At 38.8% G+C, this 20,711-nt stretch overlaps 1 protein-coding gene across 5 annotated transcripts in view; it reads left to right on the top strand.

The window, feature by feature from the left end:
* The window catches only part of znf516 (zinc finger protein 516), a 72,342-nt gene that overhangs the window by 49,417 nt on the left and 2,214 nt on the right, over positions 1-20,711 (top strand). For 2 of the 5 annotated variants that reach the window (XM_087293725.1, XM_087293724.1), the window contains exons 2-5: positions 2,476-4,418; positions 6,938-8,170; positions 15,717-15,821; positions 19,436-19,499. In XM_087293725.1, the coding sequence (XP_087149851.1) occupies positions 2,702-4,418; positions 6,938-8,170; positions 15,717-15,821; positions 19,436-19,499 (3,119 nt within the window). In that variant the 5' untranslated portion in view covers positions 2,476-2,701. Of the gene's footprint in view, positions 1-2,475; positions 4,419-6,937; positions 8,171-15,716; positions 15,822-19,435; positions 19,500-20,711 lie in introns of those variants that run through there. The other 3 variants (XM_087293723.1, XM_087293722.1, NM_001159669.1) reach the window with 2 other exon arrangements.

Below are 20,711 nucleotides of genomic sequence, written 5' to 3'. Positions count from 1 at the left end.
GCTCTTCCATCTTCTCTTGTCAGAGCTGATGCCTGTTAGTGGTTGGTAACTGTCTCTGTGCGTTTGGACAAAATGCACAATTTGGTTTAGGATTTGAGTGCACACACGCGCACTGACACACATACACACACACCACTCAATTTGAAAAATGCACTGATCCTGCATTGATGGAGCTACAAGATGAGATGAACTGTCTGGGGATAAGTAGGTCAGCAGAGCTGAGGTAAGCCCTCTGAGAACAGCCATGTTTCAATAATAACCCCACTGCTGACGTGTATATATATATATACATATATATATGTGTGTGTGTGTGTAGTGTGTCTTTACACATCTCCCAAACCTCTCTGTATCATAGTTACGGTGATTTAATGCTCAGCTCATTGGTTTGCCAAACAGCAAACCACTATTCATTACCAGCTCAGCATGTTCAGTTCCGTTATTATGCGGTTAAGCACCTCATCAATTCCATTGTCATTGCGGCTACGCTGTTTACACGCTACCCAACATACAAAATCAAATAATCAAAGGAAATAACCCAGATAAGTAGGCAAACACTGGATGTAAGCCGAGGTAAATGGATGATGGGACCTCTAGGAAAACTTCCAATTTCCTAAACATCTGCACTTTAAATTTCTTACCTGCCATTTTATAGCCCAGCAAGTTAACTTACCGTAAAAGATGAACTGTGGAGATATGAGTGCTTTTTGTGCGTTAGAATGAGTGTGTTTGTGTGAGGGGGATGCTGGGCCAGTGGTGAAATGTAGTTGGTATATAATGGATTATTGATTGTTAAGAGAGAGAAAGAGAGAGAGAGAGAGAGAGAGAGAGAGAGAGAGAGAGAGAGAGCGGCCCTCAGGGTCTATCCCAACTGGCCCCTCTCTTTCCCAACACTGAATAGTGTCTTTACGGCTCAGCACACACACGCACACATCCACACATGTACACACAATGAATTTAGGACTGAGCGGACAGTTACAGCTCAAACCGAATATGAGAGAAGACTAACTGAGACTTAGTGTTGTCCTTCAGGCAAAGATTCACCCAAACACTTATATACATACTTGATTATATGGGAGATGGGATTTATATATAATAAAATAAAACCTGATTTGTCATCATTTTCGATATTATGCAAGATATGTATTCAAATACTAGCTCTAAAATTACATTGGTGTAGCTGTTTTGACATCAACTGAATGAAAGGAAGAAATGACGGAAGAAAGTAGTTCTACATACAAAAGGATTTTTAGGCGCACTGTGTTTGATTCTCTTTTTTTATATGCACGATTATGCCATTAAACAGTTGTAATCACTGCTGGGACACTAAGACGCAATGCACGCTTCCCACCAGTGCAGATATATAGCCTTATCGCACTGCTACTCGTGTGATATTGCTCACATATGGGGGCACATGTTGTATACGACCACATTGGGTATCTGCTGTAACACAGATATACAGAATTGTAGTTAAATTTAAGCATGAACAATTAATCTTTAATTATTAAAGTGAAAAATGTCAAAACATTGCATAAATATTATTAATAATACTAATACAATTTTAAATTCTTTTGACAAAATTTCCTAACATTACTAAGTTTCCTACTATTCCCTACTAGTTCCCTATTATAGTGTCTACTATAGAGTAGAGTTTGTATGATTATATGTATTTTTTTCTGTCACAAAGTGCACAAACTAGCCAACACACTGGTCAATATTAGAATAAATAAAAACATTGACTGGAATAACCAATTTTAAGATTGCCAAAATGAAAAGAATGATTACTATGTTTAGATTTAATTGAATGCAAAAAAAAAGAATGGCAGGAAATCCTGATTCTGGACTGGGTGTGTATGCTTTTGTAGATTTGCAACAATTAATACCCTGCTTGTTGTTGTATTGAGCAGAGTATTCACTGTATCTCTATTCAATGTCTTCTTACAATAATCATTTTGGGTAAAATGTGAGTTTAAGCAATGCTTTAAGATGTGTGGTTCTCTCTGACTCTTAAATGAGGACATCAGCAGTCTCTCTCCCTTTGTCTCTTTGTCCCTCTCCCACTCACTTGTAAATGGTGCAGAGCATAAAACTCAATGTACTATGTCTGCTGTATTCAGCTATGCAGTATGGATCCTGCCTTAAACGAATAGTTTGGACTGAACAAAAGACTGTCAGATGACATTATATAAAAGAACTCTGTTAGCTGGGGGTTGTCTGAAACACTGGACCTAAGTTCTCTCCTTCTAAAGATATGTATCTCTACAGCTTTTGGAAACAACACTTAATTCATAACAGAACATGATTTATAAAAAGATTGATTCAGACAGTAATTTTTCTAAACAAAAATGCGCATGTCCTTCATTTGCTTGTAACTGTTCATTCACATAGACTAAATAGATTAATGAATAAACCATTTTTTTTCTAATTTGCAAGCCTTGTTCTCAAATTTGTTTCTTTTCTGTCTCCATTTCCTCTCAGGTGACCAGAATGAAGCAAACCCTCAGCTGGTAAGATGATTCATTGGAGAAAAAGCTCCAGACATATTCCAGACAAAACCAACACTGTCAACACAGAATTTCCAACAATGACACGTTTGACAAAGAGAACTTTTACTCAGACCGAATGACTACAGGCGAGACAGACTTAATAGAATCTAATAAATTGGACAACAGATAGCAGCTCAGTGGAAATTTCAAGCCTTGAAATGGAGGTGGAAAGGCCAGAAGTCTCAGAACAAGAGCCCTTCTCCAAGGGTGGCCATGACAACCCTGATGTCAAGAAGAGCCGGGGACACACTTGTGAACTCTGTGGAAGAAGTTTTCCTTTCCTCAGCTCATTGTCCCAGCACATGAGAAAGCACACCGGGGAGAAACCCTACAAATGTCCTCATTGTGAGCACCGCTCAGCCCAAAAGGGCAGCTTAAAGGCCCACATACGCAGCCACAAACTGGATGGTCTTAGCCAGAGTGGCGGGGGCGAGGAGGAAGATATGGACGAGGAAGGGGAAAAGGAAGGAGGGGTGCCAGAAGATCAAGGTAGTTGCTCTAGTCCAACTGAGAGTACCTCGGCTTGCAACAAGGTTGTGAGTGGTGAGGATGCAACCAAAATGAGGAAGAAAAGTGGAAAGAAGGAAAGAATCCCTGGTGAGAGTGGTAAACAGTCAGTGCAGTGTTCTTTGTGCAGGAAAAGATTGTCCGGTCAGGCAGAGCTTGAAAAGCATATGCAGGAGCTTCACAAGGTCTTGCGATGTGAACTGTGCCCTTATGAGACCCAGCAGGAGGACCAACTGCAGGCTCACGTTGAGAAGGATCATCCAAGTGATGAGGAATCTATCACCAAAGAAGTGTCTACCAGCGAAGAAACTGATGGTATACTTGGTAAAGGCGAGTTCCCATGTGAGCAATGTGACCAGGTTTTCACCCAAGCCTGGTGTCTAAAAACTCACATGAAGAAACATCAGAACAGTATGGATCATGGGTGCCGGATCTGTGGACGTCGTTTTCGTGAGCCCTGGTTCCTACGTAGTCACATGAAGACCCACAACACCAAGGTAAAACCAAGGAGTAACTCTTACCTTCCGGCCACTGTCAACGAGGTGGCGCAGGACGAGTCCAACTTGGTGAATGAAGTGTGTCTGTATGAACTCTGTGCCAAGTGTGGTAACTTCTTCCATGACCGCAAAAGCTTGCAATTGCATGAGCAGGTTCACAAAAATATTGAGCAGCCTCTTAAAAACAAAAACTGCAATGAAAACAACTTTCCATCTGTCACCAAGACAAGCTTCCTGCAATGCCTAAACTTGAAACCTGCAGGAAATATTGAGAACCCTAGTGAGGGAACCATAGGGAAAAGAATCCCAGAGCTTGATCCTGTAAGCAGCTACCAAGCTTGGCAACTGGCAACAAGAGGCAAATTGGTGGAGGTAACAGAGAGAAGCCAGGGCTGGGAAGAAAGGTTAGCTGATGCGGATGTAGCATACGACAGGGAAAAAGGCGAGTATGTCTTACTCAGACAGGACAAGCGGAAGAAATCACTTGATTCCACTGTGAGTATCCCAACCAAGAAACGGAGAGGGGCTGTTACCCAAGGCTGCACTCCAGATCAGCACAGCAATGGAGAAAAGAACAGCCATGTTTCAACAGGTGAGCGAAGCCCTGAAAATCTGAGTGACTCTGAGTATCGCCCTACTTCTCGCCCTAGCCGTAAAAATTCCCAGAAAACTTCAGAGTGCTTGGAGTGTGGAAAGGGCTTCCGCACACAGCAACAGATGGTGATCCACATGCTCATCAGACATGGTGGCTTGGGTGAAACCATTGGTGGAAATGGACTGTTCCGCAAAACAACGTCTAGCCCATCTAAAACAGGGGAATCTGCAGGACACTTCAGGGATCAAAGACGGGCTGGGTTCTTGGGGGACACAGGTAAGGGAATCCCTTCTTGTTTTTACAAATATAGAAAACTCAAAGATTGAGTAATCTTACACAAATTTGACAAAAACTTCAAGTGAAACTTGTTTGCATATCATAAACTATCATTAAGCTTTCAACAAACACTTTGAGCAGGCAGTATCATTAATGAAATGCTGTGTGGATGCTCAAAATCTGAAAGGGGTTTTATTGTTACATTGGGCAGATGTTTAAATATACTTAAAGAAATGTAATTTTATCATTTGAATATTTTTGTTGATCATCTATTTATATAGATTTTGTGCCAGGATACTTCATTTTCTCTTCCATCACTGCTCAACACCTGCCTGCAATTGATTTTTTGAGTGAACCTTAAAAATGTAATTAATTGATTTAATTAATTGACAATTATAATTAAATATACTCATGCTGAATTAACTACACTAACAGCATGACAGTGCTCCCAAGAATTTGTAAACAAGAACCTAATCAGAAATAATGATTCACTAAAGGTTTGCTGCAGTCACTTTAGAAATTACGTTAAGCTTTTGTCGATACTACTTTCCTACTCTTGAAGATAGACCATCCTATGGAGTTTTTAATAAAATACAGCTGAACAAAAGCAAATCCCTGGAAGGAATGCTATCAGGAACTAAAGGCAGATCGCCAAGAATAAGATATGAGATTGACTGGCTTACTAGACACAATTTGATATATTGTTTTAGTTTACGTTTAAATTAGGGGAGACAGAGACACCTTGTGGACAAATCTTGCAGCACATCTAAATGTACATTTACGCTGTAGGGTTTTTGCATTGCTCTTAAAATGGTTTACACAAATATTCCTTTTAACTATAACCTCCAATATAAAAAAATACACTTGATGAAAGTGTACCACTATAGGGACTGGGATTGTTTTGTTAAAATACATTGTGTCACTAGTTCATAGCCCTTTGCATCTGTTTCCTGTCCTTTGATACCCAATTCTCTCGCCCCCCTCCCATACTCAGATCACGGCCTTTGTGGGATCTTTAAAGAACGTTTTTTAGTTATCAAAGTGCAAAACCAGGCTCTGAATTGTTACATTTTTAGCTTGTGGCTGTAGCTGTCCAGCCCTCTTTGCATGATGCTATTTCTGCACTTCCTGTCTCAGGAAGACAAGTTCTAAAGATTTGTGTCTTTTTTTTCCCACTTTCCCTCTCTAAGTGCAGAGCTTTATTTAAAACACAATGTTAAAACCACATGAAAATACTATACAAGACAGAAATCTCATCAAAGCCAAAATGCCCCACAGAGCACTAAATCTTACCTGAATATTGATAGATCCTGTCATAATTAGTGGAATAAAGGGGTGTGATAATAATTGTTTATAATGGGTTAGAAATATAGATTTACTATGTTTTACATCAATATAAAGACAAAAAAAATCATAAACAAAAGATGTCCACTTAGAGACTAACACAGAAAGAATGTTCTAGAACAGAGGTTTCATTGTGCAGGAGTTGAAACAGATGTCCACTCAATGCTGATATTTTTGTGTAGGTGTGAAGACTGTAAAATAAATCCACACTATTTATCTCCTTTAAACGATTCATAATCAGACCAGATTATCCTCTTGTAGCTTTACGTTTCAAAGGCACTAAAGATTGTAGCTTAGGGAAGCAGTCATGGCAATTATGTTTGTGTAAAGTTTATCTCAGAGGACCCCCCTCTCTGAATTGGCTCAAAAATAACCCCAGAGAGGGTGGAATGAAGGCTGCACAGCAGCTAGTGTAAGCCACCAAATGCAATCCAGATGGCTTGAGAGAGAGAATAGAAAAAGAGAAAGAGCTACCGAGAGATTGCAGACATGTTAAATGTAAACAAACATCTTGCTGACAGATGAGAAGAGGTAGTCCCAGGCAAAGTTCCCAGGCCCAGTAGTCTGTTGCTCCTTTGTACTTTTATTAAACAAACTTGGTGTGATTGTTCTACCAAAGTTAATGTTTTTTTTGACCTTGTGTACATAATCAATTACATGTAAACATGCTCTTTATTTTTAAATTCCATGTCACATTGTTAATTGTATATAATTAACCAATTCTTATTTAAATGTCTTTATCAATTCTTTATTTCTGAGCATATTTTTATAATTTATGTAATTTTTATTTTATTGTTATTTTTAAATGCAATGTATCCCTTTAATCTATCCCTAACTAGCCACTTCACCAATATTAAGTACCAATAATTCCCTAGAAAGCATTCTAATATGCTGATTTGGAATAAATGTATTTACTATCTGCTTAGATCAGCTTAATTTAACCTTGTTGAATAAAAATTTGTTAATATGTTTCTCTATTTAAGATCTAAAAACGAAATTAGAAAGTTTTACTGAAATACAGCTACAGTACATGGGTATGTGGTGCCATCTTGTGGTGAAACTCTGGAATTGTTTTGAATGTCAATGCTCACTGTTATTAAAATTAGCTCATTTTAATACATTCAGAGATAATTCACTACTGTTCTGTGTTTTTTTTGTGTGTGTTTTTATGACAGATAAAAAGCCATACACCTGTGAGCACTGTGACTTTTGCACCTCGGAGCCCTCAGCCATCGCTGCCCATATCCAAACGCATCAATCGGCGGTCAGGGACTGGGGCCAGAGGAGTGATGCCTTAACCAGCTCACTCAGCCAAAGCCAAACTCACCAAACCAATCACACAGGCTTCCCAAGGCTGAGAAATGCTCTTCTCCAACAGCCCTACTGGCCCTACACCACCTCAACTCACCTGGAGAGGGCAGCACTGAGTGACGCCGCTTTAAAGACAGAGGAAGAAAAGAGCAAGGGTTTGGAGGAAAGCAGCTCCACAGATAAAGCGGAGTCTAATCTGCTTAATCTCTCAGTGGACGTGGATAACAAAAAAGAAGTTTCGTCCATTCTTTTGAACAATTTGGTTAGACACCAGTGCCCTTATTGCTCCTATGCAACACACTACCCAGAAGTTCTCTGGATCCACCAACGAATCGCACACAAAATTGACAGCACTACGTTGGTGCCGAAGTGGGCCCCAAAAAATGGCCTTAAGGGGCCCAAAACGCTTCTTGATTTCAAGAGACGCACCGGGCCACCTCCATTTCTGGAGGGTAAGGACTGCCCGTCTCTGCCTCAGATGAGAAGTTACAGAACCAGTCCACCTGATTGCAGCCCTGGAGGGACGAAGAAATCAAAACCTCTGACAAGTACTGTAGAGTCCAGCTCTTCGCAAAACAAGAGCTGGCACACAGCCACAGCGCCAGGGGCATCATCGCACTCGTCCAAACACAAAACCAGCAAGTCCAGGACAGATGAGTTGGCAGGCAGTAAACACAAAACAGACATCCATCAAAACAACTCCTCACGGCCCATGGCAAGTCCACAGAAGACTGGAAACCCAAAGACAGGTAGCCGAGTGGTGGAGAGTAGTTTGCTACCTCAAGAGGGACTTCATTTTATGCTCTCTAGCAAACACAACCTCTCGGATCAGAGGAGCTCCAAAGCTCACGCTCCTCAGACCCCCAGTAAGTCTGATTCTCAAGCTCAGGATACACCGTCTGTGGCTGGGTACGACCCCTGGAACAGACTGGGCCTGAGTGGCCCGTCACCTCACTCTCAGTCCAAGAGACAGTCAACAGCCGATGGTGCAGAAGGTGTGACGGACATCCTGAGTTTTTTAAAGAACTGTAACCCTCACGATCTTGCTGCCCTCTACCACCACTGGGGCTACAGTAGTGCCATGACAGAGCAAGCAGGTAAAATATTTCAGTATTATATAATGCTGTTTTTTTTTTTAATCCAGTAAGCTTTTATTTTACAATGAATAATATACATTTTATAGTCTAATGAAATGACACATCAACCTAATATTGGCCCTGTTTATACCTTTTATTTATTGTTTACCTTGTATTATTTCTTGTGTGCTGTTGGGGATGTTTTCGTCCACTCTGGGGTGATTTTTAGTCTTAATTTGGTCACAACTTTTTTCGGATTAGCAAATGGAATGATTTTAGTTTTTTATTTGGAAACATTTTTTAGGAAAATGCTTTAAATATGTACAAAAAGTTCAGTAGCACTCAAATTTACAAACCCTTTCGTTATGTTGGAGGCTGTTTTTGCACTATTGACTTCCGTTATAATGACATTTTTTTCATTGTAAAGCCATGACCCCATATAATCATGAATTCTTGATTGTTGCTGGGTTTCCCTGTTGGGACGAGGTAAAACTTTTAATTTTTACTGTTGATCATCAGTTGCAGAGCAAAAAAGCACTCCATAGAACTCCATATAAAAGCCAGAAACTTTTTTTTTTTCTTGCACAGGCTACAGGGTTAACTGATGATCAACAGTAAAAAAAATACACATTTTACCTCTTCCCAACAGCACAAATGAGCAACAGTCAAGAATGCATGATTATATACTGTCAAAAATGTCATTATAATGGAAGTCACGGGGTAAAAATAGCCATGAACATATCAAAAGGGTAGTCAATTTGAACAGTAGACAAGGGTTAAGATTCCTTTTCGTCAGTCTTATTACAAATGTATTTGGCTCCTTTGAAGTGTCCCAAAAGAGGGAGGTTTAAACTAAAAAGTGCTAAAAAGTTCATCCAAAAAGGAAAATTATGTTAATAATCTCTCACCATAATGATGTTGTTCCAAAGCCTTGAGGCATTTGTTCATCCTTTGTCTTTATGTAAAAAGATGAATAAAGAAAAGATAAATCTGAGAGCTCCCTTATCCTCCACAGACAGCAAGGTTCCTAAACAGAAGTTACAAAAGGTACAAAAACAAGAAAGGTACACAAAAAAAAAATTCCCAAAACAGTCCAAAAGTTGTACAACTGAAATATAGTCATGCTACTAGAATACTTTGGTGCACACATAAATCAAAAATAACAACTTATTAGCCAAACATCAATAGACGGGGCTTGTGAACGTGTGCAATGTAATGCCACTGAGGAGAAAAAACTGTTGAATAAAGTTATTATTTTTGTTTTATGTGCATACAAAAGTATTCTCATTGTATAAATTTCTGATTGCATAAAGTCTGTTTTAAGTAGGGTTGTGCGATTTTGGGAAAATATCTAATTGCAATTTTTCCGACTGATTTAATTTTGTAGTCAAGATTTTAAATAATCTGCAGGCTGTGGCAACAATTCTGCGACAGCTCTTAAAAATCATATGGTTTTGTTTGGTGTCTGTGACTTTAAAACCAAAATATTCTTGAATTACCGATGTCCTGATTTTCTTAGATATTACTTTGTCTATTATTGCTTCTCATGCAGCAGACGCCACTATCCCAATTGTCCAAGCTTTCCAGTTTGTTTTTTTTTTATTTAATTTTTTTTATTGTGGGCGTTCTGCATAGTTCGGTTCAGCACAAATCTGCTTGGGCAGAGTGAAAGTGTGGTCACTTAATCGGCTAGTATCACTATTACACACAGACGGCAGTCAGGCATTTGCTCTGGGTGGGGGAAATGAAATAATACATATTTCATATCACAGCCTGTTGCATTTAGCTTATCGCAACATTTCAAATTTCAATTGTGATTCGATTTTATTAAATGCACAGCTCTAGTTTTGAGGATTTTTTGGTACATATCTGGACTTTGAATTACAAAAAACCTTGCTGTCTATGGAGGAGGAGGGAGCTGTTAGATATTACCTATACGCTAAAGCTGGGGTGTCGGAAAAAAAACATAAAATAACGGCCAATAAATTAAATAAATTTACAGTGAAATAACGGATATTAAATGACAGAAATTTCCTTAAATTTAAATTTCTGTAATTCAACAGCTGTTATTTTATGATAAATTTTTGTAATTTAATGGCCATTATTTGACTTTTTTCTGGCCCCCCAACTGCAAGATTTTTTTTACAGTGTAAATATATTAATTCATATTCCGAAAACCAAATAATATCAGGGGTTTGGAACAACATGAGGGTGAGTAAATAATAACATCATTTGAATTTTTGGGTAAACTAACCCTTTAAGATGCTTTGTTGTCAATTCAATCACAAGAGGACAATACCAAGTACTGGTGTAAATTGGCTTTAAAAAGCTTTTAACCGTTTCTAGAGGAAGTTGAACAAGTATCTGATCAGATCGCATTCAAAATATAAACACTCATGTGGTCAAATAGTAATTCATTTTGACCAACCGCTTGTGACTGGATAACTGGAAAGCATGTTTAAATGAGGGGGAATCAGTACTGATGGTACAATGACCATGTATATATCGTAGGTTTTTCAATATTGACACCTCTCTATGGTAGGGCTGATCGATTTATCAAAGTTGATTGTCATGTGCGTTTGGGCACTGAAGTAATCAGCTGTAAATCTTCAGAACCTGCCTTCAAATTAAGCTACTTTACTAGACAGATCTCACTGACAAGCTACACAAAAACATAATAATGGACAATTTTATCATCTGTGATTCAATAGCTGTTTTTGTATCTTCTTAGTAAGCTATATTTCTGTGTTACTTCTGATCTGAAAGCATGTGAAAATACCACATTTAATAACATATTTCTACCTAAGACTCACCTCGTAACTTCAGTCGAGAGTTTTGTCAATGTGTATTATTATTTGGTATTAAGTCTAAGCAAGTCTTAGTCAGGGCGAGGTAGTGCTGTATCAGTAGGTAGTGCTGTCGCCTCACAGCTAGAAGGTCGCTGGGTCACTGGTTCGAACCTCGGCTCAGTTGGCGTTTCTGTGAGGAGTTTGCATGTTCTCCCTGCCTTCTCGTGGGTTTCCTCCGGGTGCTCCGGTTTCCCCCACGGTCCAAAGACATGCGGTATAGGTTAATTGGGTAGGCTAAATCCGTAGTGTATGAGTGTGTGTATGAATGTGTGTGTGGATGTTTCCCAGAGATGGGTTGCGGCTGGAAGGGCATCCGCTGCGTAAAAACTTGGAGACCCCGGATTAATAAAGTGACTAAGCCGACAAGAAAATGAATGAATGAATGAAGTCTTAGTCAATCACATAGCAACTTTTACCCTCCTTCCCTGCATACTGCCATAGAGGTAGCAACAGCATTAGCTGTTATGTTTTTTTTAGCCTAATGATTTCAGGCTTGCCTTCAATAGGTTTGGACCTAGCAAGAACATTAACGATTATGCTTTTTAAGTTGAAGGTTTTAGGCTTGCCTTTTAATAGGCTTTGGTTACATTTTGTTCTGTTGAATTTCATGCATCTCTTATTTGCGGCATATTTGCAGTTTCCATTTGTGAGTGCCCTCTGTCCTTCACAAGACATACCTTTGATCACAGAGACATGCTTACCTGACAAGACGTGCATGAATAACAACATTTTTGCTGTATTGTAATCTCAATTTCATTTTAAATAATTATGCTGCCATACACTATGGTGTATTTTCAGCATATTTCTCCTCTTTTAAAACTGATGACATACAATAATCTGAATTAGCTTGGCAATGGCTTAGTGCACACTTCAATATTCTCCTGTTCCGATTGTGACTCTTCAATCATTAAATAGGGCAAAAAGCTAAAGTGTATTTATTAAGTCAAATCCATCATTTGCATATCCAAGTCAAGATTAAGAAACCTTATAATTGAACTACAGTTGTGGTTGAACACTAGAGAGTACAAATAAAACATGAAAGTGCCTTGAAACATGCAACAGTTCACGGAAACCGGAAAATAGGATGGATCATTTTGAGCAGCTCCTCACCCTTTTTTCTTTCAAATAGTCAGCATGTTCTTTATATCACAGCTCCGTGACAAAACAACATTGTGCTTGTTATAGTTGCATATTAGATAGCTTCAAATAGCCAGAGTCTAATAGTAAGGCTAAGCCTGTGCTCTTGAACAGAGCAGACTGTATAATTTAAATGTTTTGTTTTGAAGCTAGCTTATAAATAACCTTAAAGGGAACTTTTGCTAAATATTTATTTACCCTAAAATTATTCCAAACCCTAATGAGTTTTTTTTCTTCTGCTGAACTTAAAAGAAGATGGAAACCAATAACCTGTGACTTCATCAAGCATATGTTATTGGAGTCAATGAACACTGGTTTTAATCTTATTTTGTGTTTACCAGGGGAAAGAAACTTAAACAGGTTTGTGACAAGTAAAAGGTGGGTAAATAATGGCAAAATGTTAAGTGTTGAATGAACTATCCCTAAAATTCACAAAACATGCCAAAAAATAATTGGATTTTTAGTGGAACAGAAAACCCAGCATGTATTATCACTGAATTAGTGCTACATTGTTTATATCAGCCAACATCAGATAATATTTATTTAATTCATTCATTCATTCATTCATTCATTCATTCATTCATTCATTTACTCATTCATTAATTTCATTTATGTACTATTTTTACATTTAGACAACCTTTGGTGTCATCTAACATGAGCATAAAGAATCTTTATTAACACTTGTAATTTAAAAACAATTACGATACTTCTTTTTTTCAAGCTGAATTTTAAGACAATTTTTTCCTTGATATTTTTTTTTTTACGTTTTATTGTAACAAAATTAATATTAAGCATTAAACACGTGCATTGCATGTACTTTCTATACACATACACACACACACACACACACACACACACACACACACACACACACACACACACACACACACACACACACACACAGTGCTACATAGCTGTATATCAGCAATGGTGGGAGGCGTGTGTTGGATTGAGGACGCAGGCCAATTGTTTTAGTGTCCCACCAGTGACAATATACAGCCATATGGCACTGCTGCAAGTGTAATATTGCATTTACACAACAGTTTGATGGCATAGTCATGTATATAAAAGTAAAATCAAATCTTTTTGCATAAGTAACTAATTTCATCTGCCACTGACGTCAGAACAGCAGAAACGGATGCTAATCCACCAACGCCACTTTAGAGCTGGTAATTGAATGATTCTCTAGCGTAATGTCTAAACTTATGTCAAAAGGTGATTTCAATTTTTAACATTTTAAGATTATAAGGCTGAACGGCATGAAATGCCATTAGTCTATAGAGATTTCCCAGGATTTCTTTGTTGCAATCTAGATATCACAATAATTAACCTCGAAAAAAAAAAAAGCCAAATAACGCAAACACTACCAGATTACTGTTTGTGAAATGGAAAAACACTAAAACACGTGTGCATTTCTTCTTTTTTTTCTGTTTACTAAACTAGTATGCAGTAATAAAAACAGGAGACTCATTAGACTAACCGATGGCCAACCAAAAAGTATCTCAGGGTAATGCAAAGTGTGGCCAACACAAAATACATATATCCCTGATGTGTAAGTCCCACCTCACACCCAATACACTAGAATTACTATGGTATAAATACAGCACTACAAAAGAGAGAGATCGAATTTAACTTACCTGTTAAACAATGATTACTTCAGCTGTAGTTTGAAATTACGAGTTTGAGTTTTTCTCCTCAATGTCAATTGTCTTTGCTCTGCTCAGCTTTTAAATGATAAATATTTAAAATAGGCACTATACTTTATTAATAAACTGCAAAGTTGCAATCTAAACAACTACATTCATGCCTTAAAAAAGCCTCAAAACTTCACTATGTTGTCCAACAGCTGCAACTTTTTTTCAAACTGTAGTGAGTTTATTGATCTGCTGTCACTCTATGTGGGCCAAGTAATACACAAGGGTGTACAAGTTCTGACATTGCAGAATATCACACGGCTATCAGCCAGTCAGATTCAAGAACCAGACAGAACTGTATATATATATATATATATATATATATATATATATATATATATATATATATATATATATATATATATATATATATATATATATCATCACATTACAGTTTTTAATTTGATGCATAAACCAAAATTTGATGTTTTATATTCGCCCTACAAGTCAGAATTTATTCACCTATGCTAAATTCACACAACCGATGCAATATCTGCAAACAGGTAAAGATTGACAGACTGAAAAATGGTTGTCAGGTCACAGTACCTGAATTATTCAGGAAAGGCGCATTAACTACATTTACTCCTGAGCTGAAATGACAAATGAGAACGGCGAGGGCTAAAATGGCACGTAGCACCCCGCACGCACACACGCAGTTGTGCCAGCATGCGCACATGCAAAGGTTAATGGAACTATTGAGTAATCTCTTCATCATCGTGTAACCTGCAAACGTGTGTAAAAACATTTCAGACAGCTATCGCTGAGAGGCATCGCGAGCCTTAAACATCATAACAGCACACCAGGCACTCTCTGAGGGGCTACAGTGCCTCGACGCCACAAATATGCAAAGTAGCCAACTCAACAAGCGAATGAGCGAAAGAGCAAAAGGAGTCAAATTAAGCCACCAGCTGCTTTAAAAAAAATATTTTAGAATGCATTTTTTTCCCGTTCCACTTCATTTGAGGACATTTTGCCAGGCGGTGGTCCAGTTGGCCAGCTTTAGTGAGTGTAGTTCTGCGGAAAGACAGCAGAAATTTCTGTCAACTGTCTAGCCTGATTTCATCAGCGCTCTCTTTAGCCCTTTGAGTCACATACAATAAAGTGACCTTTCCGATATTAGACTTTCCTTTTGTTTGTGCTGTCCGATGCTTTTCCTGTTGCGTCGCTTCTGTATGGTAATAACTCATGGACTCATGTTTACTAAACGTAGCCTTGCTTACCACTGCCACCAACACTCTCAGTCACCGACAAAGCAGGCCCTTAGGGGTCGGAGCAGGTAGGACCACCAGTGCCAGGTGACGGACAGGAGCCAAAGGGACAGCATTTCAGCGCACATTCTTAAAACGCCCCGAAGGAAAACTAGATGCTGGTTGCTTCAGGTCCCACATCCACTTCTGTTACTTCAGCGTCCTTCACTGACACACACGCGCACACACGTGTCCGAGTAAATCCCCCCACGCGGACGAGGGCTGACATAGCTAGAGCGACGGGCAGGAAAAGAGCAGCGAGAGGGAAGGAGACAAGGAGAGAGGGAGGAAGGGGAAAGCAGCACACCTGACATGTGACATGGTAGCGCAGATGGGGGCACATCACAGGGCAAGGCTTTTAATTCAGTGTAATTTATGCGGTCACATGGGCCTGTGTTCATGTCAGGCTGTCGGAGATGCTCTCGTGATGCGTCGTGACAGCTCCCCATCCAAGCCCTGAAGGTAGCCTCCCATAATGACACATAAAACATACTAATGATGCTCTCTCTCTCTATGTGTGTGTGTGTGTGTGTGTCTGTCTCCATCTCGTAACCTCTCTTTCTGTTCCGTTTGCGTTCACCAACATGTTTTTCCTATTTATTTTAATTTCTCTTTCTTTGTCTGTCTGTGTGAACTGTAGGGTTGGCGAGGTCAGGGTCTCAGCAGGGGGAGTACGTGTGTCCGGTGTGCAGGAAGAGCTTCAACCAACCCAGCCATTACCGCACACACATGAGATCACACACAGGTGAGAAACACACAGTTAAAGCAAGCATACATACCAGCTTTGCAAAGCTACTAACTGGACTACTAACTTATCTATGCTTTTTTTAGAAGTCTTTCCAATCCCAAAACACTTTTTCTAATTAAAATTACAGCTTTGGTTTCACATTTGTTTGGGATTTTCATAAATTATAGCAATACATATTTACAATATAATGGAAATATCACTTTACAGTGCATCCGGAAAGTATTCATAGAGCTTCACTTTTTTCCACATATTTTTATGTTACAGCCTTATTCCAAAAAGTATTAAAATCATTTATTTCCTCAAAATTCTACACAATATCCTATAATGACAATGTGAAAAAAAATAAAAATTGTTGCAAATTTATTAAAAATAAAAAAGCTGAAAAATCACATGTATAGAAGTATTTACAGCCTTTGCTAAATACGCAGTTACACGCTAATGTCTTTTGGAATATGATGCCACAAGCTTGGCACAGCTGTCTTTGAGAATTTTTGCCCATTCTTCTTTGCAGTACCTCTCAAGCTCTATCAGGTTGGATGGTAAGTGAAGGTGTACAGCCATTTGCCTTGAAGCTTTAAATTGAGCTCAAGTTCATTCTGTTTCCTCTGATCATTCTTGAAATGTTTCAGTAGCTTAATTGGAGTTCACCTGTGGTAAATTCAGTTGATTGTAGATGATTTGAAAAGGCATACACCTGTTAAATAAGGTCCCAGGGTTGACAGTGCATGTCAAAGCACAAACCAAGCTTGAAGACAAAGGAATTGTCTGTAGACATCCTAGAAAGGATTTTCTTAAGGCACAAGGCTGGGGAAGGTTACAGAATAATTTCCGCTGCTCTGAAAGTTCCAATAAGCATAGTGGCATTTTTGGAGAGATCTGAAAATGGCTGTACACCGTCACTTACTATCCAACCTGATAGAGCTTTAGAGGTACTTCAAAGGGGAATGGGAAAAAATTCCCAAAGACAGCTGTGCCAAGCTTGTGGCATCATATTCCAAAAGACATAAGGGTGTAATTGCGTATTGAGCAAAGGATGTGAATACTTCTGTACATGGGATTTTTCAGGTTTTTTACTTTTAATAAATTTGCAACAATTTTAAAAAACATTTTTTTTCTACATTGTCAATATGGGGTATTGTGTGTAGAATTTTGAGGAAATAAATTTATTTAATCCATTTTGGAATAAGACTGTAACATAAAAAATGTGGTAAAATTGAAGAGCTATGAACACTTTTCGGATATACTGTATATTATTAAAATATCACTTTATCTAATAAATTCCTTTAAAAGAACACAGACTTCACATTAAAATCAAATTCCAACATATGTGAACACAAAAAAATTAAACATTTAAAACATTTAAACATTAAAACATTTTTTAAAAATTCCAAAAAACATTCCAAAAATATATATCATGTTTATTTTACATAATTTTAATGTGATTGTACATGAAAGTGTTTGGGCGATTCACTATAAACATAATAAATCACTAAAAATATAATAAATATTACTTTCAAGATACCATAAGATATTTTATTCAATAATTTGCGGTGTTTACATTTTTTTTTTTTATTGAAAACTGATTTATATTTAATCACACAAAATTTCTATATGTATTTAAAAATGTGCATGCATGTGTTTACCTGCAAGTGTGTTTGTATAAAACAAGTGATCGCTCTCTGTCCTTGGATGAGAGTCTTTCTTTTTTTTTTTCTTCCACCGCAAACATGTTTGCGTGTGACTCTGACCTGTGAAAATTGTATACATTATTAATCAGATGTCACTTATGGAGCTGTAATTGTGCATGCTAATAAGCTGAGCAGTCACCAGTCCAGTATGATATGCGTCAAATGCTCACTGAGAAAATGTGACAGTTTGCCCTTGTCTTCTCGTCAAACCGCACACCCACACACCCACCTACTCAATCAGGGGGTCTTTTTCATTTCATCACAGACAAGATTATGTCCATCATTCATGTTCGACAACAAACTTTCGCATGACATAAAACGGCGCACAACTTCATTAAGGATTTATTATGTTTACGTTATTTTGAATACTAAAGAACTGGAGGCTTATAATTCATTGCCATGAAACAATTCATGTTCCACAAACTGAAATCACCTTCGGAATGAATATTTACGTCCTGTTTACTATGGGAAAGGTGCTACTGCACATCATTAGCATGTACAGTAGCTGCTGTTTAGTAATATAAAAAGGTCTTGTATCATTCAGATAAATATGGTTTCTTCTTTTTAATGGGGTGCAGGGTCCGCTCAGATCAGATTTTTTTGAAGAGTGTATGAAGGTTGTGCACGCTAGCCAGACTGATCCCCAGTGACAGAGGCCAAATGCTACATTTTATGGAGCTCTCTTTCTCTATGCACATAGACTTACAATCAACGTCATCAGTGATTGCTCTCTTCAGTTTGAGCTTCCAAATGAAGTGGGGCAGGGGCCCCCGGCCTCCATTAGCATGCACACTAACTCTGTGTGTCACTTTAAATTGGTAGTTTCAGTTCACTGTCTACCACGGCCACGCTAACTGGTGATGCTAATTCAAGGCCTTTACGGCTAATGCTCGATGAGCGGGTGGATTCTGGGCTTGCACCTTAGGTCTTTTAATGGATTCTTGCTTTGAGGATGCTCAATACTTGACTTGAAAGTGACCAGAAAAGGCAAAAATGTCATTCACATCAATGAGAAATGGAATTAGCCACTAATGTACTTCTGTAATTTGATGTAAGTCCTAGACACAAGGAATTCTACTGACTGGGTTGTGCAAGTTGTCTTAAGCCCAATCCCAATTTTATTTTTGTACCCCTACACCTTGGACCTTGAGTGTGAAGGGGAAGGATTTCAAAATTTACCCCAAAGAAATGGGACACTGTAAAAAGCTCAATCCCAGCCACTAGACTTCTCTGACAGGGTATTCAAGTGTCATCGAGTGACAGAATGTTGTGGGACTGCTACACAAGAGTTATTATTATGTATTATAAATAGCAAAATTTAGCATAGTTTTTTTTTTTTTTTTTTAAACATGATTGTAAAACACAAACGCGGTTAAGAATATATTAAAACATGTGCCTGTTTGTTGTAAAACTATGTAAGAATGACAAAATAAAATACTAATTTGTGCATCTCTTTACGTCCGTGTGCAGCCATGCTGCTGTTGTAGATGTTGTAGTCTGGGAAATTTTCTTACCCCTTGGTTTTGAGTTTGGTCCTAAAAAATCTCTGTTTCAAGGGATATCTAGCTCTTCCCTTCTGCCCTACGCCTTCAAGCTAAAGAGAATTGAGACACCCCTACCCCTTCACGTAAATGTACAAAACGAGGGGTAAGGGAAAGGGCTAAGGGGTAGAACTGGTATTGGGCCTTAATATTTCTGAAGTGGGCTTGGTGACATCAGCCAAAAAGCAAAGCAATTTGATAGGCACATCAATGTGCACCAATGAATCGTTTACAATTAACATGTGATTAAAAAGTAAACAGGATAAATGTTTATTTTGATGTTTGCACCCTGCTGGATGACAGAACAAGGGAACGAGTTCCAATTTTTGCAACATTTTAAATTTGATTTCCTCTTTTTAACCCGGCCACCTTGCTCCCACAGTGATGTTTGAGTCCAATGGACTCATGGGAACTGGAGTCCATCCTCTACAGAAGCCCCCAAACAAGTATGTTTCACTTTTCGTTCGGTTGTTTGCATTATTTGTGTGTATCTTGTTTTTTTCAAAGTTTCTGTCCTGTCAATCATTTCTTCACCTTTCTTCATTCTGTGATGTGCAGTTTCTACCTGCCATCATTGTTACCATGCAGAAAACTGTAGAAACAAAGAGGATCAAATGAATCGCATTTCGTATCTACTGTACCTTAACAAGCGGAGATGCGCAGTGCTGCAGCGGGGAGGCCCACCCTTAATGAATTACCCCCTTTGCATGTGTTGCATATTACAAATGGCAAAAGCAGGCCGAGAGTAAAGGTCAAATTAAATTTGTGCCGCACTCTTGGTGATGTTCTGACAATAACCTTTAATGTAATTTGGTGGGTTCTGTTTTGGATCGGGGTTTCACTTCCCACTCCTCTAGGGAACCACTGTGCCCCTGGATGAGCTCTTACTGTGCCGCAGACCTTATCAGGCAGCAAGCGCAACCCAGCCTCAGATCGTCCTGATTAATTGTGTCTGTCTTCATTTTTTTATGAGGCATGATTTATGATAATACCCCTTTTTCAGCCCTTCGGAATGACAATTATTTCCTAGTGGATAATTCATTCATTTTTCAAAAATAATAATACGGAGAAATTGAATGGCAGACTCATTTGTTTTGCTCAGGTGTGGGGGGATATTTTTATGTGATTGCACGAGGACAACGTTGTACATCAGTCTAATTAAACACCGAAACTGGGACTCTGACAATTATTCCAGTCTTGAGCCCCAAACAGACATGGGCAGAAGGAGAAACTAGGTCTGTGTGTGGTTGTCAAGTTGGCCTCTCCCTGCAAAACTTGATATGCCCAGACTTTCGACATCTACCGTCGGTGTGACGTCTTATTGCTCAAGGGAAGGCAGGCAGGCAGAGATTCCTGTGTCTGTGAGTTTGTGTGTTTGTACGAACAGCTGACAGAAACAGAAAACAAAAGGCTGACGTCCCCTCGGGGGGAACAGTCAACCGTCTCCATATGGCATGTCATCAGCCCATCAATCATGCCACGGCCCCTCCCCCCCACCTTCCCAACCTGCCTCTGTTCTTTCCTCTGAATTGAGAAGGCAGCGCTCTCAAAGCCAGCCCTCCGACATCACAGCCACGTCACCTCTCTCTTCTCTCTAGTTCCAACCTCGGATCAGCTCTCACCTTCAGGTCCAGGCTCTGACCTCATCTTGTTTTTTT

This window comes from Danio rerio, chromosome 19, assembly GCF_052040795.2.
Source record: "Danio rerio strain M-AB ecotype USA chromosome 19, GRCz13ab, whole genome shotgun sequence".
Lineage (NCBI taxonomy): Eukaryota > Metazoa > Chordata > Actinopteri > Cypriniformes > Danionidae > Danio > Danio rerio.
This window is presented reverse-complemented; position numbering and strand designations above follow the sequence as displayed.